Here is a 27,850-nt window from a genome sequence, read left to right as displayed (position 1 = left end):
TAGCGATGTAGAGATGATTTTAAAATGTGGAAAATCGTTTTATTTTATTTTATTACAATTAAGTGAATTTTAAATTGTTCTGGTGTGAGTAAATGTTACTATGTTTGACATGATGTCGAATAATTAGAAACTGTACTCTTTCTATATATAATAATCTTATATTTTTAAACGTTATAGACTTAAATATTTGGTTTAGTTAACGTAAAAAAACCTGCTTAAATTCGCCACAACAAATATGGCGGTTTACTTGAACCACACACGATGAAGTGGCCAATCAGAGCACGAGTTGCCCTCTGACTATTAGCCAATCAGAACCGCTACTATCGCTTCTTGAAAACATGTCGCCCATGAAGCTGTGTGTTCCAGGTGGGTCGCTGTTATTTCTATGCTATTTGCTCTACTTTTTGGGTTTATCGGCGTAATCATGGCCTGGCAATTTGTGCTTGGCTTATACACATACAGACATTTTATGAATTTTGATGTGGTTAGTAAAAGTTAAGAGCAGTTTGATCTCTCACGTGCAGTGCAGCCAGCGTGCATTGATATAGGGCTGAATCATCCGCACGCGCTGCTCTGTGACGACGCTATTAACGCATAAGTATGTTCAGCTTCAGTCAATATATGTCATAAACAGTTGATGTTGATATAACTGTATTGCGAGCATAATGTTAGTTGGTATGCTGTAAATAAGAGTGGTTCTGGATGTGTTTGCAGGGTTTAGAGACTCGTTTGGCGAGCCCTGCCCACCGCCTGGGGCGCGAGCGCTGCTGTCATGCATACCTGCCCTCAAACACACCAACACACACACACACACACACACGCATACATATGAACTACACGAACTCACGGCTAATGCTTGACTCGGGTTGTTTTGATCACCTGGGTTCCCAAGAAAAGCTAATTCGCTTCAAGTCCTAAAGCGATCAGATCCGGTTTTAAATTAATTTCCTATGGATCGCATCTATGACAGAAAATAATTTAGGCTCCTCCTTCACTGTAGGGGTTTTGAAGTAGAAATGTGAAGTTTAAATGTTTGTTAATGCACTTGCATTACATTTTTTCTGTACAAAACTATGTTTTTATGTGTGATGTGAGCTCATTTTAGATGTGGAACTACTTTTCTTAGCGGATGAACTTCTGGTGATGTTTACCGACGGAATTCCAGCGAGTTTGTAAACGTATAAATTATTTATATTGCAGTATATAAAAACACATGTTCCAGTATGTAAGCTAAACAATTCCTTTATGATATCCTTGCGCATATTGTGTGAAATTACTCAATAATATGATGATGCCGGGGCGAAATATTGGATTACATTTACACATGGTAACAGATTCTTTCACACTAGACACATTTTAACATGTAAAATGTAAAGTCGGCATGAAACTGAGATTGCGATCGTCTTTTCTTACATATGTGGTATGTCCGAGTGAAACTGCTTCACAAACAAGAACAAATGTAGGTGGGGCTTGATTTTGTCCCTGTGGATTTGATTGGATGGTGGTGGTTTGCTATTGGTTGATCTCATGTGAGTGACAGGTAGCCCCGCCCTCACGCCAGTGAACACATCATCAGAGAAGAGATGTCGCTGCAAGAGGGAGGGAGGGAGGGAAAGTGGTTTAGATTGTGAGGGCACATACATGTTAAAAATAATGATGTGCAGTGCACAGATTTTTTTACGTTCATCTTTGCCCCATAGACTTCCATTGTAAGTGCATTACTGTTCATGGTGTGAAGTCTCATGGTGGTTTTCTGCCCTTCGTGCAGGTGAAAGGCTCTGCAGCACAGAGGACTGTATCCCCGGCACCGGCACGTATCTGCGGCACGGGTACATCTTCTCTTCGCTCGCGGGATACGTGCTGAGAAAGAACGAGGGCGAGGAGGTCAGTCCATCTGTCGCTTTCTTGGAGATTTTGGTTTGACTTTGAATGCAATCATTTTACTCATTTGTAAAACTTAAAGGTTTAGTTCACCCAAAAATGAAAATTCTGTCATAAATTCCTCACCCTCATGTCGTTGGACACCCGTCAGACCTCCGTTCATCTTCAGAACACAAATGAAGATATTTTAGTTGAAATCTGATGGCTCTGAAAGGCCTCCATTGGCTCAATGGCACTTTACACTCTCAAGACCCTTAAAAGGCACTAAAGACGTCGTTACAAAGTCCATCTCACTACAGTGGTTCTACAATAACTATGAATCGGCGACAATAGTTTTTGTGCGCAAAAAAACCCTAAATAACGACTTACATAGTGATGACGATTTCAAAACACGGCATCATGAAGCTTCGAAGCGTTATGAATCAGTGAGTCGATTCAGCAGTTTGAATCGCCAAATTTCAGCAGTTTGATACGCGATCCGAATCATGATTCGACTCAGTGATTCATAACGCTTCGAAGCTTCATGAGGCCGTGTTTTGAAATCGTCATCACTATGTAAGTCGTTATTTAGGGTTTTTTTGCGCACAAAAACTATTGTCGCCGATTTATAAAGTTATTTTAGACCCACTGTAGTGAGATGGACTTTGTAACGACGTCTTTAGTGCCTTTTAAGGGTCTTGAGAGTGAACCGTGCCATTGTGCCAATGGAGGCCTTTCAGAGCCATCAGATTTACACTAAAATATCTTCATTTCTGTTCTGAAGATGAACGGAGGTCTGACGGGTGTCGAACGACATGAGGGTGAGTAATTAATGACAGAATTTTCATTTTTGGGTGAACTAACCCTTTAAAGGTGCAGTGTGTAGTGTTTATGAGGATCTATGGACAGAAATGCAATATAATATACATAACTATGTTTTCAGTGGAGTATAAAGACCTTACATGATGAACTGTTATGTTTTTACTACCTTAGAATGAGCCGTTTCTATCTACATACACCGCGGGTCTCCTTACAGAGAAGTCGCCATTTTACCCCGCCATGTTTCTACGGTAGCCCTAAACGGACAAACTTCTCTACAGAGCGCTAGTCACTCTCTGCTTTCTCTGACCACATTTTTGTCCTTTGTCAGCCACCGTAGGTTCTCTGTACTTCGAAAGGGAGGGGTGAGCGGTGGACAACCTCACCACTAGATGTCGCTAAAATTCACACACTGCACCTTTAAATGTCCATGCTTCTCCATAATGTAACCATGATCTTTTATTCCAACCTCGTCTGTCTTTATAGCTCCCAGTGATTTCAGTCGTCAGGGAGACCGAAGCACAACTTTTGCCTGACGTCGGTGCCATCGTCACCTGTAAGGTGAGTGTTCGGTACAAAACAGGACAAGGGATGTCAGGGTTTTTTTTTTTTTTTTGCACCCTCAGATTCCAGATTTTCAAATAGTTTTATCTCGGACACATATTGTCCTATCCTTAACAAACCATACATCACTGGAAAGCTTATTTATTCAGCTTTCATACGATGTATAAATCTCAATTTAAAAAAAAATTGACCCTTATGACTGGTTTTGTGGTCTATGGTCACATATGCACTTACTATAGAGCTAAGATATGGTGTAGGGTTAGTTACTTGTAATTATGCATAATTTACTGTTGTTACTATAGTAAGTACATGTAACCTTAACAGTTTTGGCACTGACTTTCTGTGTATGGATAAAAAAACAAGTCAATGGGATCCAAAACTGTTTAGTTGACGTTTTTCAGAATATTTGTGTTCAGCAGAAGAAAGAAATGGATTCAGGTTTGTTTGACATGATTAGGTTTGGTGCTTTTATACAAAACAAACTGTTTTAATATTTGTGCAATATTTAATTTTAGGCAAGTTTTATGTACACATGTAAATTTGTTAAAGTTTTGTGACATTTTAAAATGTTTTGTTTATTTTTTAACTAAATAATTATATTAAATTAAATTGAATTGTATTAATTTAACGTGATATACTTTGCTATATATATTCTTTTATCTCATAATTAGGATAATTTAGATTTAAGTCATAATTTTGACTTTAAATCCAACATTTTGAATTTTTACCTCAGAATTTCAAGTCATAATTGAAACTTTTCATTTCACAATGACTTAGCATGTCATATTTGTTTATTTTTTATCTTAGCATGTCATATTTTTGACTTTATCTCACTATTATGACTTTTAAAATTATATTTTTGACACTTTATCTAATAATGAGGACATTTAAAATCATATTTTTGACACTTTATCTAATAATGAGGACATTTAAATCTCTTAATTATGACTTTATGATAATTGAAATGAGCTGATCAGTAATATAGTTGAATATTTAGTGTCCCCAACTGAGCAAAGGCGACCGAGGCGAGTGTTTAACAATGAAAATTCCGGTTTATTATTTGAGATTTAAAGGTAAAAAAAACCCCCTCAAATTGCAAGAGGACTGGTCAGAAATTTGTTCTTTCTTTCTTTATTTTCTGCATGATGTATTATATTAAAATGTATATCGGATGTGATTGTCACTCTTTTCAGGTGACGAGTATCAACCCTCGATTTGCTAAAGTGCACATCTTATATGTGGGGTCAACGCCGCTGAAAGACCGGTTTAGAGGAACTATCAGGTACAGATGTTTCATACTTCAATCAAGATAGTTCACCCAAAAATGAAAATCATGTCATCATTTACTCACCCTCAAGTTGTGCCAAACCTGTATGAGTTTCTTTGTTCTGCTGAACACAAAAGAAGATATTTTGAAGAATGTTTGTAACCAAGCAGATAGAGCAACCATTGACTACCTTAGTAGGGAAAAAATACTATAGTAGTCAATGGTTGCTCTATCTGCTTGGTTACAAACATTCTTCAAAATATCTTCTTTTGTGTTCAGCAGAACAAAGAAACTCATCCCATTAAAGTGTCATTCGTGTTATTACCAGTAATAGAAGTAAAACAAATCCATCCCATCTGCTAAACTCTATTCATGTTTGATATCACCAGAAGAGAAGACGTGAGAGCGACAGAGAAAGATAAGGTGAGTTCATGGTAAATTACTGTTTTTAAATATATCACATCACGTATTGAGTTGCTGAATTGCGGCTCTTATTTTCAGGTGGAGACGTACAAAAGCTTCCGGCCAGGCGACATTGTCCTCGCAAAAGTGGTATCCTTTATTCTATATAACAAGTGAAACTCTTTTATCCTGAATGTTGCTCGTGACCCTTGACCTCGGCTGTCAGATCTCTTTGGGCGACGTGCAGTCGAACTACCTGCTGACCACGGCGGAGAACGAGCTGGGCGTGGTCGTGGCCCACAGCGAGGCGGGTGAGCTCCGTTTTTAATAAAACGCTTTGGCACGCTTTAATAAAGTGCCCTCGCTCGTGTCACTCATGCCTAGGGCTGTACGATTAATCGAAAAATAACCGAAACCGACATTCAGAACCTCTAACCAACGTATTTTTACCATCTCGGTTATTTCTGTCACATCAAGTGCAGTTTGCAGGCACACAGAGATGCAGGAGCAGTTATCTGTGTTTATAGATGCCCAGAATCACTATAGTAACTGCATGTTTTACACAGTTTATATACAGGTCAGTTAATCACCGTTCTTATAGCCTATACGCGCTGCCACCGACACACACACACAGACGGCGCGCGCAAGCCCCGAACCCAGATCGCTTTCACTTTCGTGCTCATAAAGTTTGTCAAGTAAATGCATTTAAAGGCGTGTCAGTTTCAATATTTAAACGCGCGCGCGCGCGTCCTCAACTGCGTCCTCACAAAGCTTTGTCATTTGAATGTTTTAAGCCCTGCCAGTTTGAACATTAAAGCGAGTTTCGACCATCAGATGTGTATTATGTTGAACTAATGCCTGATATATTGTGACAAACGAACACTCAGACAGAAGCTCGCACATCACGTGAAGATCGCGCGCAAAGCAGCGCAGAAACGCAGTGTCAACGCTGTCCTGTGACTAAAGTAAAGTCACTAAAGTAGCCTAGAAACTCAACCGTTATAGCATATATTTTAATACCTTTGAAGTAAGTACAAACCACAGCTTCATAATGAATAGAGATGGTAATGAGTAATTCACACACACACAATCACTCTCTCATTGATGCATTCAGATGAATGTAATGTAGGCCTACTGTGTTAAAGGGTTAGTTCACCCAAAAATGAAAATTCTGTCATTAATTACTCACCCTCATGTCGTTGGACACCCGTAAGACCTCCGTTCATCTTCAGAACACAGATGAAGATATTTTAGTGTAAAGCTGATGCTGAGAAAGGCTTCAGATAGGCCTCCATTGGCATTCAGTACATTGACACTTCCAAGACCCATAAAAGGCACTTAAAACGTCGTTACAAAGTCCATCTCACCACAGTGACTCTACAATAATTTTACGATGCGACGACAATAGTTTTTGAGCGCAAAAATCAAAATAACGCCTTTATCCAACTTGTTCTTGTCTTCCGTGTGTGCCTCCACGACGCATGCGCGAGAATATGACGCAGATCCGGTGTTCGGACACATGACCCAGAAGGGATTTGTTTACGAGCAGAGGAAGACGCGCGTGTCTAAGCTGTTGAATTCTACATTGATCGTGCTTTAGGTCTCGGCGTAGTGCTCAAAATGGGGCTTAAGTGTGCATTTCATGGATTCCCAAACGCCGGCGCTACGTCATATTCTCGCGCATGCGTCGTGGAGGCACACACGGAAGTCGAGAACAAGTTGGATAAAGGTGTTATTTTGATTTTTTTTTACGCACAAAAACTATTGTCTCGCATCGTAAAATTATTGTTGCGTCACTGTGGTGAGATGGACTTTGTAACGACGTTTTAAGTGCCTTTCATGGATCTTGGAAGTGTCAATGTACTGAATGCCAATGGAGGCCTATCTGAAGCCTTTCTCAGCATCAGCTTTCAACAAAAATATCTTCATTTGTGTTCTGAAGATGAACTGAGGTCTGACGGGTGTCAAACGACATGAGGGTAAGTAATTAATGACAGAATTTTCATTTTTGGGTGAACTAACCCTTTAATGTATCTGTATCTGATGTACAACAAGCAGAAATCTGCCCCATAGACAATAACTGCTGAAAGTAAACCGTTTCCTTCAAGTGTTTTAAAATCACAAAGAAATGCACTTTTTCATTAGAAAAAAACAAAAATCCACCTTTTAATAGTAGAAAATATTTACAGTAAAAACCTTATCAGAAAATTACTCAACCTTACGAGGCAAAAAGAAGCAAAAGCAAAATAATCGTTCATTAATCGTAATCGAGGTAAAATGTTCAATTAATCAAGGTTTTTTTTTTTTTGTCAAATCGTTACAGCCCTACTCATGCCGTCTGAAATCTCTTCCCGCAGGGGCTCAGATGGTGCCCATCAGCTGGTGCGAGATGCAGTGTCCCCGCACGCACGCCAAAGAGTTTCGCAAGGTCGCGCGGGTACAGCCGGAGTACCTGCAGGCCTGAGCCACGCCCGCCGCGCCCTTTGACCACACCCACTGGAACACACAGCTTCAAAGACACGCCCCTCCTCTGCCCAAACTCTCCATGTATGTTTGGAATTCTAGGTGTGGATCCGTATCTCCCGTCACATTCCCCACGACAGCCGAGCGCACGCATGAATAGTGTAGTTGCATTACTAAGCAGTATTCTGGCATTCATGACGCTCCATGTGTTCTGACACGCCTGTGATTGTGATAAAAGCTCTGAAACATGAGCGGGAATGTCTTATTATGACCCTGAATAATGTTGAGAGCTTCGTTAAATATTGAGTTGGAAGAACAATTGGGTGAAGCTTAAGGAAAACAGAATGTTATTGGGTCACATTTCAGTGCAAAATCAAAAGGAAAGAACATAAGAAATCATATTTTGTACAAACCAACAGAGATTTATATATATTTTGTGTTGCAATTCATTGGATTTTCTTGACAATAAAGCATGTTTAGCCTTAATTTCTCACTACTGTAATGCAAAGTTTTGCTTTATTTTTGTAAGTCATTTTATTCTCAAAAATAATTCTCATTTCACATCAGCGTTGATTGAAGATAGTACAACAAATATTGTAAACATACTATATTTGTGTGTATATGTTTTCCTTTTTAATTGTGGGTGGACTTTGACATTCCTGTGAGATTCACTCATATCTTTATTAAACCGAGTCGCCGAGGTTTAAATGTTAGTGTTGAGTTTGTAATGGGTCAGATCTGTTGCATGCTGAGGTGAATGTGAACAGAAATCCAGAATATGCTTCGTCTCATCCAGACCATTTGATTAAAAGTTGTAAAAATGGAGCTCCAAAACCTACAGTAGAGAACTGGGGGTTTGAAGTTTATAGAGCAATAACATTTGACGGCAATGTTTTCTAAATCTTTTTTAAAGGCACATGAACCACAAAAAAAGTCACCCGGAGATGAATTTACCTTTACCTCTCGCTGCTTTTATTTAGAGTATCTGGAAATGTCTTTTCTGATTCCTTTTCCTTGTTCTGTCCTTTAGTCTGTAACTGTTTTGAGAGGTCAAGTGTTTACGAGAGACAAAAATAAAGTGTTTTAACAACACGAGCTCGGCTCCGCCTGGATGTTTCTTTGTTGTTGGACTCGAGACTCAGAAGGATTGTGAGTTTGAATCCCAGGAATGAAAGAAGTGATAGAAACACTACTTTTTAAAAGTTCGAGGTCAGTACGATTTAATTTGTGATTTAACGGGATCAAAAGTGACAGTAAAGACGGTTATACTGTTATATTTTAAAAATGCTGTTCTTTTAAACTTTATAGTCATCAAATAATCCTGAAAAAACAACTGTTTCCACACAAATATGAAGCATCACTTAAAAATAACCATATCAGAATGATTTCTGAAGGATCATGTGACAATGAAGACTGGAGTAATGATGCTGAAAATGCAGCTTTGATCACAGGAGTATATCTTACAATATATTCACACAGTAAACGATTCTCTTAAATTGTAAATTTCACAATTTTAACAGATTTTACTGTATTTTTAATCAAATAAATGCAGCCTTGGTGAACATGAAATCTTAAAAAGACCCCAAACTTTAAAATCTTGCATTACATATATATATATAAATATATATGCAATGTAAGCGAAATGACAAAAGCGGTGTAATAAACACCATTTATAAGTCTAAAAAACATCACTAATGCAATATCAATAATGATAACCCTCACATGACAGCTCTAATCCAGTGTCTTTATTCAGCCTTTCCTGTTGTCCTTCTCTTTTAGGATAATTTTCATGGGAAAATCCATGATAAACTCAAATCTGTCTCCTGATATTTCACCTGAGTACATCTCTTAGGACCAAAAAAAAAAAATAATTCCAATCCATCAAATACTTTTGTGGTCAGTGATTCAGTGGTCTTCTGCTCCAAAAACACATCAGTTTTCATGAACCCCTTTGGATTCATTAAATGAAGCTAGAAATGAACATTTTGTCATCATTTACTCACAATCCTGTCATATGGAAGCTTGATTCCGCCACAGAATATACAAAATGTAAAAGATAATTGTGTTTACAACTCGTAATTCTGACTTTTTTTCTCAGAAAAGTGTGACAAAGTCGCAATGGCAAGTTATAAAGTCAGAACGGCGGGATATAAACTCTTTTTTTCCAGTTATAAAGTCCAATTCTGAGGAAATTCCTTTTTATCTCACAATTCTGACTTTATAACTCGCAATTGCTACTTTGTATCATGCAATTCTGAGAAAAAATTAAGATTTGAGAGATGTAAACTCGTCCACAGCGAAATCAAGCTTCCATAAGATGCCAACCATATATCGTGTGTTGTTTTGTGTGCCCTGTTTGGAGCTTGGCAGATTCCTGAAACACAGCAGCACATGGGTTTGTAAATGACGCGAGGCTGAGTGAATGATGACACAGCGCTCACGTTCAGTCGTCGAATCGCACCGAGTTCCTTGCATTAACATTGATCGTAAACTTCTTATTGGACGGCGCTGCGAACCCCAATCCGGCTCCTTTACTGTTGAAGTCCATATGGCGGCTCTGAGCGCGCTCAAACTCTCCCAGAAGGCCTTGCTGCAAAGTCTGTTGGCCTTCTTTCCCCAGTGCCTTACTGGCCGATCCGGAGGATCCCGCGACTGGCTGGCTGCTCTTCTTAAAGCCGCCCATCAAGCGCAGGAACTTGGCTTGTCTGTCAGGGCTCTCGAACTGCGCCGTCTCCCACTGGCCCAGAGTCTACAAACAGATCAACAATTCAGATTCACATCCGTTCACATTAATACTGATCGCAATCGGACCAAAATCTAAAGCAACTGACCGGCTTCGGCTGGGATTCCTTGTCAATGTCCTTCTGTAGAGCGAGACGGCGCGCCTGGGGAACAAGAGAGAGCTTTATCATGACTCGACATGAGATGTCTGTGGTAGATGTAAAACATGACTGATCATCTGGTGCTTCACCTGATCTATTGAAACTTCATCCTGATTTCCAGGCTTGGCCGACAGGAACACGATATCCTTCTGAGTGCAGATGGAGAAATAAATGTGTGATGAACTTTTAATGTCAAATAAAACTACTAGCCGTTTTTTTCAACTCGGATGACAACTGTACACTTTCTTTATCAGACATGAGGTCAATTCCTGCTTCCCACAGTGGGATATTAAATGACTCTTCATGGAGCAGAAGAACACTAGGAAACGAGGTGCAACACACACGACTGGGCGAATCTCACGAAACCTCAAAATGTCCAGATCATGCGCTACAAAACAAGATATGACACTATACGCTGCATAAAATAAGAAAGGAGCTTATTCATAGGGCAGTGATTTTTTTGTGAATCTCACTTTCATTATTGTAATATGCAAAATAGATATATTTAAATATTTAACATTGTAGTATTTGTATTACCCTAAATATAGTAATGTACTAATATTATATATATATATATATATATATATATATATATATATATATATATATATATATATATATATATATATAATTAATAAATAAATATTAATTTTAATAATTGCCATAGAACAAAATACCATAGTGCAAATAAATCTGGTTATTAATTAGATTTTGACCTGAATATTTACCCTAATATGAAGCAGTGTTGTTATTGTTAACTAAAATTATTAAAAATATTTATTAAAAATGATAAAAAAAATAAAAAAGGTATTAAAAATAAATTAAGCGTAAATAAAAATGAAAAGCTAAAAAGTTAAATTGAAATAAGTTTAAGTAATAAATTAAAGATAAATATCAATATTTACAAAAAAACTAAAAGGACAAAAGCACTTAAATTACTACAAATATTAAAATTAAAAATATAAAAATATAAGCTTATTCAAATATGTATATACTATATTAGTATATAAATAATACTAAAAGTAATAACTAAAAGTAAAACTGTAACTAAAAGCATAATAAAAAAAAATTTGTTACTTGAAATAAACCTAAAAGAATACCTGAAAAATTTAATAATTACTTAATTTTTTTATTTTATTTCAGCTATTTGCCGAGGCAACATCTCTCAATTTTATTTTAGTTGACCTTGATGTACTAAAATAACTAAAACTGATTTTTTAAACAAAAACTATACTGACATTTTTAAATTATAGACACAAAAAAATTACAAAAAAAAACTAAAACTAAAATTAACACAGAAAATAGAAAAAAATTATAAATACTATATTAGTACATAAATAATATTAAAATAACACTGATATGATCTTGTAAAAGTCAAAAATCCACAGAATAAACGTAGCTATCATGGCAGTGATGTCACATTATCAGCAGCCAATCACGAGCCTCAGTTCTGAATAAAACTCACCGCTTTACTCTCCTTCAGCGCTTCACGGCGCTCTTCTTTAATTTTTTTCTTTTGAGCTTTTTCCGGCGTCTTGTCTCGTTCTTCTTTCCTGCCCTTCTTCCCCGCCGGTTCCTCCTCCATCTTCTCGACGACGACATCAGCCTCCACCTTGTCTTTCTTCTTCTTCTTCTTCTTCTCCGGCGAGCTGACGTGTCCTCCGTTCGCGTGAGGACGACTCTCACCCTCATCCACACATTCCAAGTTCTTCCTCTGCTTTTTGCTCTTCTTCTCCGGCTTCTCGCTGATGAAGTCATCCGGCTCTTCTTTTGCCGAAGGTTTCTTCTTCTTCTTCTTTTTCACCTTTTGCTCTTCCACTATGCATTCGTCTGCTTCTTTCTTTTTTCTTTTCTTCTCTCCATCCTCCAATTCTGTGTTTAGCTCTAGATCTTTTTTTCTCCTCTTCTTTGTCTTTTTCACCGTCTCTAAATCAACCTCTTCTTCTTTGACCTCCACCTCCTTTTTCGTCTTTTTATTTTGAATACCTTCCACCTCATCTTCATATCCTTTTTTCTTGGCTTTCTTTTTCTTGGACGCTAAACGCTCTCCCTCCTCTTCCTCCCGCAGCGGTTCTGGCTCCTCCTTCGTCTTCCTCTTTTTCTTCTTTATGGTCTTCTCAGGAGCATCACTGATGTTGCTTTCTGAGCGCTCGGCTTTGACGCTAGTCTGGACGGACACATCGTGACATGCCGTCACGGGGATGTTTGCTTCCACCTCCTCTTTTACTTTTTTTTTCTTCTTCTTCTTCTTTTTCTCCTCATTCTCTCCGTCTCTGGTGTTTACGTCCGGCGGTTCTGTTTTCACCCCAGTCTGGACGGACACATCATGGCACTGCATCACATTTGTGTTTCCTGCATCCTGAACGACTCTGTTCGCTTCTTCCTCCTTCACCTTTATTTTCTTCTTTTTCTTCTTCTCTTTGGTCGCCCCATCAACTGCCATGCTCCCCTGAGTTAAATTACACCGTCAGTCAACTTCTCAAAAACAACTTCTCTTTGTTCTTCTTGCTTTTTGCATCCTTGAGTTGCTTTTTGTTGGTTTGTTTTTCTCTGATCACCATGCAAACACAGGAAAAACACAACATTATTTCAGACAGTCAAAACACATTCACATACACACATATATATATATATATATAATCTCGATCAGGCATAACATTAAGACCACTGACAGGTGAAGTGAATAACTGATGTTCTCTTCATCACAGCACCTGTTAGTGGGTGGGATATATTAGGCAGCAAGTGAACATTTTGTCCTCAGAGTTAATGTGTTAAAAGCAGGAAAAATGGACAAGCGTAAGGATTTGAGTGAGTTTGACAAGGGCCAGATTGTGACGGCTAGACGACTGGGTCAGAGCATCTCCAGAACTGCAGCTCTTGTGGGCTGTTCCCGGTCTGCAGTGGTCAGTCTCTATCAAAAGTGCTCAAGGAGGAACAGTGGAGAACCGGCGACAGGCTCATGGGCGGCCGAGGCTCATTGATGCACGTGTGGAGCGAAGGCCGATCAAACAGACGAGCTACTGGAGCTCAAACTGCTCAAGAAGTTAATGCTGGTTCTGATAGAAAGGTGTCAGAATACACAGAGCATCTCAGTTTGTTGTGTGTGAGGCGGCACAGCCGCAGACCAGTCGGGGTGCCCATGCTGACCCCCGACCTCCGCCGAAAGCACCAACAGTGGCACGTGAGCATCAGAACTGGACCACGGAGCAATGGAAGAAGGCGGCCTGGTCTGAGGAATCACGGTTTCTTTTACATCTCGTGGATGGCCGGGTGTGTGTGTCTTACCTGGGGAACACATGGCACCAGGTGCACTATGGGAAGAAGGCGAGCCGGCGGAGGCAGTGATGCTTTGGGCAATGTTCTACTGGGAAACCTTGGGTCCTCCATCCATGTGGATGTTTGATTCAATGTATATTCAAACAATTCAACCCTTACCTATGAAATTAGTATGATTAACTTTATAACTTTTTACAAAGATTGGATTCAAAATATAACAAATCTCATAAATGACACTTGGAATATTGTTAAAATTACAATTGTTATTGATTTAGGCCTACTTGTGAAAACTTGTTTTAATAAAATAGCAAAAAATATATTTAAAAGGCAGATATATATATACATCTTAATATCAATCTACTTATTATATTATATTTATTATTGTGTTTCAGTAGTGACAAATTTGGGGAGAGGAAAATATTCCAAAGCTTTCTGAAAATACAATATATGAGAATCAACTGCACATACATACAAAATGTGTGGATAAAGACATTTTTTCCTCCAAGATGTTTCCGACACTTTTACAACAACAACCTTTAACCGATGTTGTAGAATGGCCCATAACGTTATATGTCACATTGAAATGTATATTCATAAGTTATAAGAAATAAACTATTTATGAGAGTTGAGTATTTAGCGTGAATCGTATTTTTCACTAGGCTGATTGTGTCGAGAAGTAAAAACATAACAATGACACTTTGGCTTAACGTGTGAGTGCCATGACAACAGGGTTAATTATTTTAATATGTAAGATACACATGCATCTAATTATAATGTATTGTTCAAACAACTTGTATCGTTAACACGCACTTAGGCTATATGATACACATATGTGCAGCGATCGCTTCTATGAACGCAGGTTAATTTTAATAATGGCACTGTATTATTCGAGTTACATGTATGTTTTATTACTTACACATTCGGCACACGTGGGAAAGCTTTCCTTTCGACTCTTAATCCGGAAGAAATCGCTCGTCCACTTCCTTGGTAACAGTGACCGAAAGCATCCGCTAGAAAATGCTTCATGTTTTGGCAACCGCCATTTTTAAACAACAGAAGGCGGCCAGTGTGCGCATGCGCACGGCGCGGTTTGCAAAAAGTGACAGGAGTCGATTTTGAAAACACGGTAGGAATGTTTATTATAATTTATTTCAAATATAGAGACATCAAATATAGGGAAAAATACAACCATTCTGTGCGATAGATCTGAACATTACGAGCAAAATAAAGAGCGAATTCAGGCTTTTCCACCGACCCTGTTGAAAGTGTCTCATTCTGTGAGACTGCAGCATTCATACACATTCATTACTCCAAAAAACACAGTATTGCCTTACAAGATCAAACACGGCGTAAAATGTATAGATGTATAGCATCAACTGCATCATGAAGACTGGCAATCAAGCGTGCAAAGTTTGGGGGGAAAAACACCAAACGCCGATGTGATATCAAAACAAACGTAGAGATCACATGTTTAAAAAGGTTTAACATTTGGACAATTTATACAAAACAGTTTAAGGAAATTAAATACATTTTTAATAAATTTCAGAGTTTTGATTATTTACAGTGGAATGCAGGCAGAAAAATTGCTAAGGCTAGAAATTAATGATATAATCAGTTTTTCATTCTCTCTCACACAATCTTTCTTTAAAGTCAACATGAAATCAAAACCCTATTTACTTCCTTAATACACACTTTTGGTTACATTTTGAATAATTAATCTGTGCATGTTATTCTTTGTAAACGGGCCTCTGAAATAAAGTGCCTTTTTGACTGACATCACAAATCCCCCCTAGCTAACAAGTAACGTTCTGGCAACGTTCTCCCAAAGTTACGAACAAGCATTCTTCTAGTGCAACAGCGCCCGCCCCATTTTCCATCGCCCGCTGGTTCTGGAAGTATTTTTTCCATTAATTTCTACCACTGGGATTTAAAAAAAAGTCTTTGTTTATTCATTATTGGCTAAGCCGTGAACCAAGCCAATCATCTACGAGGTGAATCACAACACTGCAAACTTTCATTTGAAGCAAAAATAGTACAAATCGGACAAAAATACAAGACCGTGTACTTTGGGCTTTGGTGAGGGAAAGAACTACAATCTCTTGAAGCATAATTGAATTAAAAACAATAGAAATGGGCTACACAACTTCTCATTTACAAATGTTGAACGTATATAAAAACAAAATTTTTAAAGTTTTTGCAAAATATGCATACAAATTTTTAAGTATTTTGAGAGCGCAGGGAGATTTGATTACTTAATTTGCAGTGCTTCATGGGAGTGGGCGGAGCTTGTTTAAACTCTGATTGGTGGAATTTTAGTACTGCATTATGGGTAATGTAGTTTTTCACCAGGATTTCCGCAGTTAAACACAATGATTTAAAAAATAAGCTGAAATAATGAGGGCAGAAACAAATACCATCGATTAATAACCTTGCAGCTCACAGTAGGTCTGTCTTTAAAGGTTTCTAAGTTGTCGTTTAAAATAAATTTTCCTATGGTTTATAATTAATTTTTTCCTTCCACAACCCAGCTGTTGCACACAATGTCATTCAGTGTTATCTGGTCTTTAATAATGTTCTCAAAACATTAGCACAAAAACATTATTTGTACATCGTTCATGAAACCTTTTCTGAAACGTTTTAGTTTGCCTAATGTTTTTTGGATGCTATATTGGAGAATATTCAAAAAAATATTCGGAATTATGAAATGTAATATTCCCTTCATATAACCAAGAAATTCGTCTTGAACTGGATGCTTTAAACGTTCAGCGAACAATCAGAAATAACGCTTTTATAACTTAATGGGAACGTTAGCAAAACGTTCTTGGAACATATCTTTTAGCTGGGCTGTCCAATCACTTGTCATATAGTGACACTTTTAAACAGCCAATCACTTCACAATGATTCAAATCATTTATTCATATAAACAATGACTCTCTTACCTTCAGAAATGTGTCACATTATTGAAGTAAAATGGGCTTGTGAACGGCGTTTCGTGTGGACTTTACACACCTCCTCTGCTTTCTCATTCACACATCTCTGTTTATGTAAATTCTGACAGGTCATCATCAGCTCATGATTTGTCCGATTAATTTAATCTAAACAGACATCATCAGAGTGATATCTATTTTGTATTAAGCACTTAAAAAAAGAGATAATGTGCAAAATTAGCCTGCTCCCATGTTGAAAATGCCCGTTAAATTGAATCAGCTTTATGTCATTTTATTAGAGGAGCATTCTCAAATGATTACCATGGAACCTTAATAAAGTGCCTTTTGACCCTGTGAAGCCACCCGAAGTAGAAGAGGACATTATTGCCATGGGAAGCGCTCTCACCACAGATGCCTCCCTGTGAAGTTTGGAGGCGCGGTTGGGATCTGGAACACAGAGCATGAGGTGAATCGTGTGTGTGTGTGTGTGTGAGACTGAGACTCTTTCAGCATTGTTCATGTGTAGTATTGTTACTCACCGGTCCTGCGTTCATGAGCAGTGTCATCTCAGTGGGCTGGTAAACGTGACTCCGGAAGGGCATGGCGGGCCGGATCAATCCGTTATGATAACCTCCCGCCTGCAGAACTGCCAAAACCACAATATATATTACATATAATATAGTAAAACAAAGGGAAGTTAAAAAATAATAGGAAATCTGTATATAATAACAATAATCTGGCCATACAGAATAAAGCTGAAAGAAAAAATATTAATTATCTAAACACATTGAACAGGTTTAGAAGTTTTGCATGTTTCTCCCCAGAAAACAAACATTCCCCTAACGTTCCCATACGGTTGCCAAATTTGCCATTTGGTTATTTTTTTGAGAACCAAATAATAACGTTCTAGAAACATTCTCTGTAGGTTATTTTTTTGTTACCATAAACTGAACGTTGCAGGAATGTTTTTGTACAAACCTAAAGAGAACCTATACAGAATGTTCTCTAAATGTTATTTTTTAGTTGTATTATAACCATACACTAACCTTCCTAGAACGTTGCAGGAATGTTTTCTACCAACCTAAAGAGAACCTATACAGAATGTTCTCTAATGGTTATTTTTAGTTGTATTATAACCATAAACTAACCTTCCTAGAACGTTGCAGGAATGTTTTTGTGCAAACCTAAAGAGAACCTATACAGAACGTTCTCTAAATGTTATTTTTTAGTTGTATTATAACCATAAACTAACATTCCCAGAACGTTGCAGGAATGTTTTCTACCAACCTAAAGAGAACCTATACAGAATGTTCTCTAATGGTTATTTTTAGTTGTATTATAACCATACACTAACATTCCCAGAACGTTGCAGGAATGTTTTCTACCAACCTAAAGAGAACATATACAGAACGTTCTCTAAATGTTATTTTTTTGTTTTTTTATAACCATAAACTAACATTCCCAGAATGTTGCAGGAATGTTTCTATGCAAACCTAAAGAGAACCTATACAGAACGTTATCTGAAGGTTATTTTTTCATTTTTTTATAACCATAAACTAACCTTCCAAGAACGTTGCAGGAATGTTTTTGTGCAAACCTAAAGAGAACCTATACAGAACGTTCTCTGAAGGTTATTTTTTCATTTTTTTATAACCATAAACTAACCTTCCCAGAACGTTGCAGGAATGTTTTTGTGCAAACGTAGAAAGAACGTATACAGAACGTTCTCTAATGGTTATTTTTTTTGTTTTTTATAACCATAAACTAACTTTCCAAGAACGTTGCAGGAATGTTTTTATGCAAACCTAAAGAGAACCTATACAGAACATTTTCTCTAATGGTTATTTTTTAGTTTTTTTATAACCATAAACTAACCTTCCCAGAACGTTGCAGGAATGTTTCTATGCAAACCTAAAGAGAACCTATACAGAACATTCTCTAAAGGTTATTTTTAGTTTTTTATAACCATAAACTAACCTTCCCAGAACGTTGCAGGAATGTTTTTGTGCAAACCTAAAGAGAACCTATACAAAACGTTCTCTGAAGGTAATTTTTTTCATTTTTTATAACCATAAACTAACCTTCCCAGAACGTTGCAGGAATGTTTTTGTGCAAACCTGAAGAGAACCTATACAAAACGTTCTCTGAAGGTTATTTTTTCATTTTTTTATAACCATAAACTAACCTTCCCAGAACGTTGCAGGAATGTTTTCTACCAACCTAAAGATAACCTATACAGAACGTTCTCTAAAGGTTATTTTTTATAACCATAAACTAACCTTCCCAGAACTTTGCAGTAATGTTTTTGTGCAAACCAAAAGAGAACCTATACAGAACGTTCTCTAAAGGTTATTTTTTCATTTTTTTATAACCATAAACTAACCTTCCCAGAACGTTGCATGAATGTTTTTGTGCAAACCTAAAAAGAACCTATACAGAATGCTCTCTAATGCTTATTTAGTTCATTTATAACCATAAACTAACCTTCCCAGAACGTTGGAGGAATGTTTTTGTGCAAACCTAAAAAGAACGTATACAGAACGTTCTCTAATGGTTATTTTTTTAGTTTTTTTATAACCATAAACTAACCTTCCCAGAACGTTGCAGGAATGTTTTTATGCAAACCTAAAGAGAACCTATACAGAACGTTCTCTAAAGGTTATTTTTTCATTTTTTTATAACCATAAACTAACCTTCCCAGAACGTTGCAGGAATGTTTTTGTGCAAACCTAAAAAGAACCTATACAGAATGCTCTCTAATGCTTATTTAGTTCATTTATAACCATAAACTAACCTTCCCAGAACGTTGCAGGAATGTTTTTGTGCAAACCTAAAAACAACCTACACAGAACGTTCTCTAAAGGTTATTTTTTCATTTTTTTATAACCATAAACTAACCTTCCCAGAACGTTGCAGGAATGTTTTTGTGCAAACCTAAAGAGAACGTATACAGAACGTTCTCTAATGGTTATTTTTTTAGTTTTTTTATAACCATAAACTAACCTTCCCAGAACGTTGCAGGAATGTTTTTATGCAAACCTAAAGAGAACCTATACAGAACGTTCTCTAAAGGTTATTTTTTCATTTTTTTATAACCATAAACTAACCTTCCCAGAACGTTGCAGGAATGTTTTTGTGCAAACCTAAAGAGAACCTATACAGAACGTTCTCTAAAGGTTATTTTTTCATTTTTTTATAACCATAAACTAACCTTCCCAGAACGTTGCAGGAATGTTTTTGTGCAAACCTAAAAAGAACCTATACAGAATGCTCTCTAATGCTTATTTAGTTCATTTATAACCATAATCTAACCTTCCCAGAACGCTGTTAAAATCGACCCACCTGCGCTGTGCTCCTCCACAGTGTACGCCTGACTCTCTGTGAACGGAGCTCTGGGATTGGTTGGCCGCTCGTCGTCATGGTAACTTTGTGCCGCTGGGGGCTGAGGGGTGTCGTAGTAGTTCTGCCCGGAGTCTGTGTTCCTCTGACTGGACGGACGCAAACACAGGTGCGTTTCTGGGATAGCGTGAAATAACAACAGTATCCAACCCTCAGTCACCAAGGCAACCGCTAATGCCGGCTCATCCCAATCCTTCGCCACGGTCATGATGCCAGCGTTGCCGTAGAGATAGAGACCGAGCCAGGCGACCCAGAGGAGAAGCGAGGAGAGACATGAGAGAAAAAGCCAGACGCCGTTACACCTCCACTTCATCCTCTTCCTGCTCGACTCCTCTCTGTTGCTTCCTCCGCACAACACGACGGCCAGCGACAACACCGTGGCAGCCAGCAGCAACACTAGCGCATAGCCACACACCAACACAAAGTCTAAAGGCAGGTAATCGCAGGCTGGATGTCCCTCACGGACCACCGTAAGCAGCAGCCACTCTCCAGCGATGATGGCTTGGACCACGGTCAGTGCAACAGCCAATCCGGCGAGAGAACTCCCTGCTGGGCTCCGCCTCCCTCCGGCCAGCTTCTTCAGCCGCACTCCCTGCATCAGCAGACACGAGAAACACACCGCAAACAGCGCCCCCCACAGGCCACGGCGCACCATGCAGAGCACCTCGCCACGCCCCACCAAGAACACCAGCGATAGGCTGAAGAGACCAACCGTTCCGGCCAATAGGAGGAGGAGGGGACCAACGCCACACCGCTTCTCTGGTTCCGTTACCGTTTTCAGCTTGGCTAAAAGAATGACGGTCAGAATCAAAGCCGATATGGTACCGCCGCACGCTATGGCCTCCAGCACCACGCCCCACACGGACTCCAGGTCGCACAGAACTCTGTAGGGCGGGTCCACTGTAGCGCCACACCCATGAGGAGGGGGCGGGGCCGGGTCCTCGAGAGCGCAGCAGCCAATCAGAGAGAGAATGATGATGAGGGTGGGCCTTAGAGCCATGGCTGTAAGAGAAAGAGCACAGCTGGATCTATTTATTCCATTCATTTACTGGGAAAGGATTTAAAAAAAAGACAGCAACTGCTCTGAGATGAACCACAACATCAAAGTAACAATGAAATCAAAATGCAAAATTTTTGTTGCAGTATTTATTTTAAATGAGTTATCTGCGCCCATTATTTATTTATTTTATTTATATTCCCTTGTAATCTTTAGTCAAAATAACTTCCCCTTCCTCTTGCAGCGACATCTCTTCTTTTCTCTGGCCTTGTTTACAGCTGGTATTAAGATGTGTTTTGGTCGATCGGATCCAAAGTAGACGAGGGAGACACATTCCCGTTCACACCTGGTGTTTTAATCCGTCTCTTTTGTCCACTTTTAACCACTTCTGTCCTGATTTCTTCGATTCTATGGGCGGGTAAATGTATGTGTTTTTTCAGATCTTTCGATCTAATAGACAAAATAAGCTCACGCAATTGAAGAATTGAATTGAACTTTATTGTCCATTCTGTTTGTCACAGAACAGAAATTTATCTTTGACACTGGTGACATATACAAATTCACACTACTACACAAAATCACATCACACATTTACAAAACAAATACAAAAAATAAAATTAAACAATTTTACATTGTTTCAGAGTAAGAAATACTATACTACTTTAAAAAACTGCGATTTAAAATAATCACTGCCATTGGGACAAACGATTTTTTATACACATTCCTTCTGGCCAGAAGAATTTTTAGTCTACGTCCGGATGGAAGCAATTCAAAGGTAGAATGAAGCGGATGAGTATGATCTTTAAAAATCGCAATTGCTGTTTTTTTCCATAAAACAGTCAAACAAGCCCTGAAGAGGCTGTTGTTTGTGCCAAGTAATCTTATTAGCTTGGTTAATTATTTGTGAAAGCTTTCTCTTGTATTTTAATGTTAAATTACCATCAATTTACACATGAACACGAAAGACGATGGCAAAACACACGGAGCATCAGCTTTAGTTTCTGCTCTGATAGACGCATGACCAGCCGAACGCTGTGAGTGTGTGTTAGACCAATACCAATCTTTCGTTTGAAAGCCACGTTTCTAGCATCTGTAAAACTGCTTTCTACCATCTTAAAAATATATCAAAATTACGGCACATGCTCTCAATGCAAAATGCTGAACAGTTAGTTCATGTGTTCATGACCTCAAGGTTAGATTATTGTAATGCTCTATTGGGTGGTTGCCCTGCTCGCTTAATAGATAAACTCCAGCTGGTCCAAAACGCAGCAGCTCGAGTTCTTACTAGAACCAGGAAGTATGACCATATTAGCCCAGTTCTGTCAACACTGCACTGGCTGCCTATTAAACATCGCATACATTTTAAAATCTTACTTATTACTTACAAAGCACTAAATGGTTTAGCTCCCCAATACTTGAGCGAGCTCTTAACATATTATACTCCATCACGTCTACTGCGGTCTCAAAATTCTGGCCAGTTGATAATACCTAGAATATCCAAATCAACTGCAGGCGGTCGATCCTTTTCCTACTTAGCTCCGAAACTCTGGAACAGTCTTCCTAACATTGTTCGGGAAGCAGACACACTCTGTCAGTTTAAATCTAGACTAAAAACACATCTCTTTACTGTGGCATACACATAAAACACTTTTTCAATGAAATGATTGTTAGGCTGCATTAACTAGGTCAGCCGGAACCGGGAACACTTCCCATAACACCTGATGTACTCGTTACATCATCAGAAGAATGGCATCTACGCTAATGATAGTCTCTCTGTTTTATCCCGAGGTTTACTGCAGTCAGCCGGATCCGGGCCGTATCCAGTTCAGATGGTGGACCTGCGCTCAGAGAAGACCAACACAGGACCCCGAAGTGTCTGCAGAGACCGTGATTAGACTCCCCCTGAAACTGCCTCATCGACACGGCATCTCAATAAACCCGTCTCCGGCGTGTTGACTCAGATTGTTCGAATATTACAATTAAATAATACTTAAATCGATATGTCATCCTCAATAAACCCGTCTCCTGCGTGTTGCCCCCGGTCCCTCGAATATTCTGATCTATTATGACCTCTGAGCTGTAAAGCTGCCAGAATAATAATAATAATAATAATACGCTGTTTGTTAATTGGCCAGAGGAGAACTGGCACCCCGACTGAGCCTGGTTTCTCCCAAGGTTTATTTTTCTCCATTAGGTCACCTAATGGGGTTTTGGTTTCCTTGCCACTGTTGCCTCTGGCTTGGCGTGCTCAGTTGGGGACACTACATTTTTCAACTAAACATCGAAATAAATCTAAATAATAAACTATATTAACCATTTAAACTAAATTACTGATCTAATTATTGATCTAAAGCCCACACTGTCACTGTATGATAATTGAAATGAACTGATGACATCAGCGTTTTTTCCAGAATGGCTATACAGCTGAATAAAATTATGCTGCATTATTTTCCTGTTTAACTCTGTAAAGCTGCTTTGAAACAATCTACATGGTTAAAAGCGCTATATAAATAAAGTTGACTTGACTTGACTTGACTTAGACATCAGGAATGGTGAGAGAACATTGAGCTTGGGACGTTTTTCATCTTCAAACCAAACTTGGATCTTCAGCCGACAAAGTTTAAATTGCGTCTGGCTAGCTCTAGAGCCCCTAATGTTTACTAATTAGGTGAGTAGGCGGAGTCTTTTGTGTCTGTTTGAACACATTCGACCACATGAGCGTTTGCACTATGAAAGCAATTCCGGTCGAATGTGTCTTCACTACCTCTGTACGTGATTGAAAGTGGACAAACTCAAAATGTTTTAGACCCCGTTAACACCTGTATTTAGTGTCGTCCACCACTTGTGATCCGATCAACCAAAAGGCTTCTTAATACCATGTGTAAACTGGCCTCTGATGATGTGTTTACTGTCGTGAGGGCGGGGCAACCCGTCACTCATGAGATCCACCAATAGCAAACCACAACCATCCAGTCAATTCCACAGGGGCAAAATCAAGCCCCACCTACATTTGTTCTTGTTTGTGAAGCTGTTTCACTCGGATATACGTCACAATAGGGAAGAAAAAACAATCACAAAAAATTAAAAAATTTGAAAACAAAACTACACTTCCTTGTGGCAGTGAACTATTGCGTAAAGCATTTGCGAATTATGCATTAATTCAAACAAATAAAACGGCACTATAGAGCATAAAACAACCGAGTCACTGAATATAAATGTAAAACAATATTGAAGTGTACTGCAAATGATTACATTATTCAATTCTCTTTAATTTCCATCGGTTATTGGATTGGGTAATTCTTTACTAGGATTTTTGCACACTTTTTTTTTGAAAATAGGCTCATTTTCCTGCTCCCCAAAAGTTAAACAGTTGAGTTTTACTGTTTTCGACTTCATTTAGCCGATCTCCGGGTCTGGTGGTAGCATAGATCATTGAATCTGATTAGCCCGTTAGCATCTCGCTCAAAAAATGACCACTATTTAATGACCACTATTTAATGATATAACTTTAGTAATTAGAACTAAAACTGTTGGTAACCATGTATGAATGCATATTTGTAATTTAACTGAACTTTGGACTGGTGGTGGTGCTTAAGATATTGTTGGTGTTTCTGTAAAAAAATAGATAATATTAATTATATTATATTTTTAAAAGATAATAATAATACTACTACTAATTCTACTACTAATAACAATATACAACGCACTGATTGATGAGCTGCTGGGTTCATGAATATTAATCACGTTGACAGCATTCGCTCAAACTGGTTTGCTGAAATCAAAACAGGGACAGGAAAAGATGAGCGCCAGCCAATGAGATTGCCGTTTGCGCATTAGTTCCGCCCACTACCGGAAAAAAACGGCATATCTTCTGCTTGTTCTTAAAAGCTGAATAATTCCAAATGAACTCGGAAAATACATGAATGAAGGAAAATACAACAAAGAATATTGTTAACATGTAGTGCGTCGATTTTGCGTGGTATTTAAGACTCTCTCTCTCTCTCATGTGTGTGTGAGAAACGCGCTCAGCAAAGTGACGGAGTTCTTCACACTAGAGTTCACGGTACGTCAGATGAGCTGATTTGAAATCGTATAGATCACTTGACGAGAGCAAAACTCTAGAGCGCTCATTCAGTGTGTTCAGCGAGTAAAAATATATTTATGCTAAACTTATTCTTAGCATCTAACACACACACACTGGCGAGTAAAATTTGAGAATTTATTAGCCAATGGCTAATGATAGATATTATTTAATCGTCCAGAGTGACGATTTACTAGCATATGCGAGTGTTTTACTCGCATTGTAGAGGTTTGCTCTTCTGTAGTTATATTGTGTACTAAGACCGACGGAAAATGAAAAGTTGTGATTTTCTAGAACTATTCTCTCATTCCTGCGTAATAATCAAGGAACTTTGAGCCGTCCCATGAGTGCAGTGGCGCAATGATATTACACAGCACCTGAAAATAGTCCCCAGTGCTCTCTGTGTGAGCAGGTTGTCACGTTGGTTATGTTGACGAAAGTTAGCCTATTTTCAGGCGCTGTGTAATATCATTGCACCGCTGCACTCATTGGACGGCTCAAAGTTCCTGATTATTACGCAGGAATGAGAGAATAGTTCCTGGCCATATCAGTTATAGAAAATCACAACTTTTCATTTTCCGTCGGTCTTAGTACACGATGTAACAACAGAAGAGTCAAGTTTTAAATAGGAAAAATATTGAAACTCTTGATGCTAACGGTCTAATCAGATTCAATGATCTATGCTAAGCTATGCTAAAAGTGCTACCGCCAGATCCGGAGATCGGCTGAATGGGGTCGAAAACGGTGAAACTCTACTGTTTAACTCTAGGGGAGCTGGAAAATGAGCCTATTGTCAAAAAAGTGGCTTGTTCCTTTAAATTCAAGTAAAAAGAACATGATGGAGAACAAGAATGTAATTTTAATACCACACTTAATGTGCAAGAAGAACTCACACTGGTTATTCATAAATCCATCTGAGGTTTAAAGGCCTGTACACACCGGGACGAATATCGTGTGTGCTTATCGCCAGCATTTTTCGGCGCATCTTGAGTGTTCACACCCAAGCGATTTTCACTGGCAATGCGCAGAGTGAACGTGCAAATTCAGTAGATGGCGCTCCCGGTACACAAGGTGGCGCTGCGGCCCTTTACGCTTCTGACACTCGCTTGTCACACAGAAGAAGAAGAGAGACAGTATTTACATGCTTGCCAAAACCATAGATATATTATGTCTATGGCCAAAACCATTCACACTTTTTGCTAACTGGCAGGAAGCATTAGCAGCTCATCTTCTTCTTTGTCTACTTACTACTTCTTCGTCGTATCAATGTGTGCTCGGCAAGACCGATTTTGTGCTTGAGCGCCACCAAGTGGTGTTTACTGTCACTTCAGCAGCTCCAGGCACGTGAACAAAAGCGCTGAGCTCATTGGTCGGCCAGTTTTTAATGCGCCGCGCCAAAATAAAAAAACGAACCCGAGGCGTTTTTTTTAAATGACGCTTTTACGCCTGCCGTTTTGCATGTCGGTGTGCACACTCACATTGGCACCCTTTGTTTAGTCACGAGCCGTTAAACGTCTGCGATAAACGTGCGCGAAAATCGTCCTGGTGTGAACAGGCCTTAACTCTGGCTTATTTATTTTTCTGTCAACAAATTCACTTTGTGATGGTTTGTTTTTCACAGGAATACAAGTCGAGCCCATATTTATTTTTATCTCATTGTCTGCAAGGCCACTCTTGTCCCTGTTAGTCCTTTTACCTGGTTAAATAACGGTTGGGCTACTAAATTTTGCAGATGCATTTGCCCATCCTCTGCAGCTGAGTTGTAAAAGCCGAGTGTAAAGATGAGCTTCCACTTTGTCTCACATCCTCTACCCCTTTTAAACCCCGACAGTTGCTATGGCAACCAGAGGCGCGCGTGGGCTGGCCTAGATGGAGCTGCACGCAATTTATATAGCCAGAAACACACACACACACACACACACATCCTCAAAAACATATACAACTTTAGGATCAAATGTATAGGAGATACTTAAACACAGCAAAATCACGAGGAACTAAGAATAAATCTGCAGACAAAACAGTTATATAAACCACTGACAGACACGATGGGTGTTACTCACCAGACCAGTTCAGATTGTATTTTAGATAAAGCCTTGAAGCACTAGTCGATTTATTAGTGCTGGAGCGCTTCTACACGCATTCCCACAAGCCAAATCTCTTCTTATCGTGTTGTGGGAATAATCCTGAAAAACACACTCTGGTGCGCTGACATTGAATCCTGAAATCGTGCGGCAGACAGTTTCACACCTACACACTACACCTGTAAGAGAGCATCCTTCTTTCTTTATCGCTCTTCTTCTTTCTCCCAGGCTCTTCTTGAGGCTCCTCTTGCTGTTGCTGCGCGCAGGAGAGAGTGTGATTCACGTCTGAGTGAATATAGAGCGCGCCGGACCGCTGTAGTCCATCCTCACTTGTCACATGCGTCTCTCTCTCTGAAGGGCTTCATTCGCAGCATTGTCACTGCTGTTGATGCAGAGCCTATAAATAAACCACAGCAAAACTCTTCTCTTGCTCACACACTGTCATGATGATCCAAACGCTCAAACTTCTGGCCTAAAGATCTCCGATTAGACCTCTTTCTGTCACCGACAGCTGACTGTCCACTTACACGGCCAGGTGTGTGTCCACGTGCAGTGACTTGAGGGAGTCTTATGTAATAAAGATCCCAGCGCTTCAGGTCATACGTGTACAGTACTGTAGTGTGTGTGTGTGTGTGTGATCGTGTCTCTTTAAGTAGCCTTCAGATAATCCCGTCCAGTGGTGCAGTGAGCCATCAGAGTATTAGAAACGTCTCCTCTCCCTTCATTATGTGTAGGTGTTATTATTCTAGTTTGAATATTTAACCAGTTATCACAGTGAATAAGCTTGAGGCCTTTCTCACACACACACACACACACACACACACACACACAC

At 38.9% G+C, this 27,850-nt stretch overlaps 3 protein-coding genes across 3 annotated transcripts; 1 reads left to right on the top strand and 2 right to left on the bottom strand.

The window, feature by feature from the left end:
* The first annotated feature begins 329 nt into the window (after positions 1-329).
* Positions 330-8,467, top strand: exosc1 (exosome component 1). Its single transcript, XM_079812818.1, has 8 exons — positions 330-366; positions 1,769-1,884; positions 3,166-3,240; positions 4,437-4,525; positions 4,900-4,933; positions 5,012-5,062; positions 5,139-5,223; positions 7,270-8,467. Exons 1-8 carry the CDS (start codon positions 339-341, stop codon positions 7,374-7,376), a joined length of 585 nt encoding a protein of 194 aa, XP_079668944.1. The 5' UTR covers positions 330-338; the 3' UTR covers positions 7,377-8,467.
* On the bottom strand, positions 8,443-14,584 carry knop1 (lysine-rich nucleolar protein 1). Its single transcript, XM_079812805.1, has 5 exons — positions 14,450-14,584; positions 11,723-12,807; positions 10,347-10,406; positions 10,207-10,260; positions 8,443-10,124 (listed from the first exon to the last, which is right to left on the bottom strand). Exons 2-5 carry the CDS (start codon positions 12,698-12,700, stop codon positions 9,819-9,821), a joined length of 1,398 nt encoding a protein of 465 aa, XP_079668931.1. The 5' UTR covers positions 12,701-12,807; positions 14,450-14,584; the 3' UTR covers positions 8,443-9,818.
* Positions 14,585-14,650: 66 nt separating this feature from the next.
* gprc5bb (G protein-coupled receptor, class C, group 5, member Bb) lies at positions 14,651-27,638 on the bottom strand. The gene is made up of 4 exons (XM_079812808.1): positions 26,998-27,638; positions 19,803-20,861; positions 17,000-17,106; positions 14,651-16,907 (listed from the first exon to the last, which is right to left on the bottom strand). The coding sequence occupies exons 2-4, from the start codon at positions 20,857-20,859 to the stop codon at positions 16,863-16,865; spliced, it is 1,209 nt and encodes a 402-aa protein (XP_079668934.1). The 5' UTR covers positions 20,860-20,861; positions 26,998-27,638; the 3' UTR covers positions 14,651-16,862.
* Positions 27,639-27,850: the final 212 nt, after the last annotated feature.

This window comes from Gobio gobio, assembly GCF_949357685.1.
Source record: "Gobio gobio genome assembly, chromosome: 3".
NCBI classification, from domain to species: Eukaryota; Metazoa; Chordata; class Actinopteri; order Cypriniformes; family Gobionidae; genus Gobio; species Gobio gobio.
This window is presented reverse-complemented; position numbering and strand designations above follow the sequence as displayed.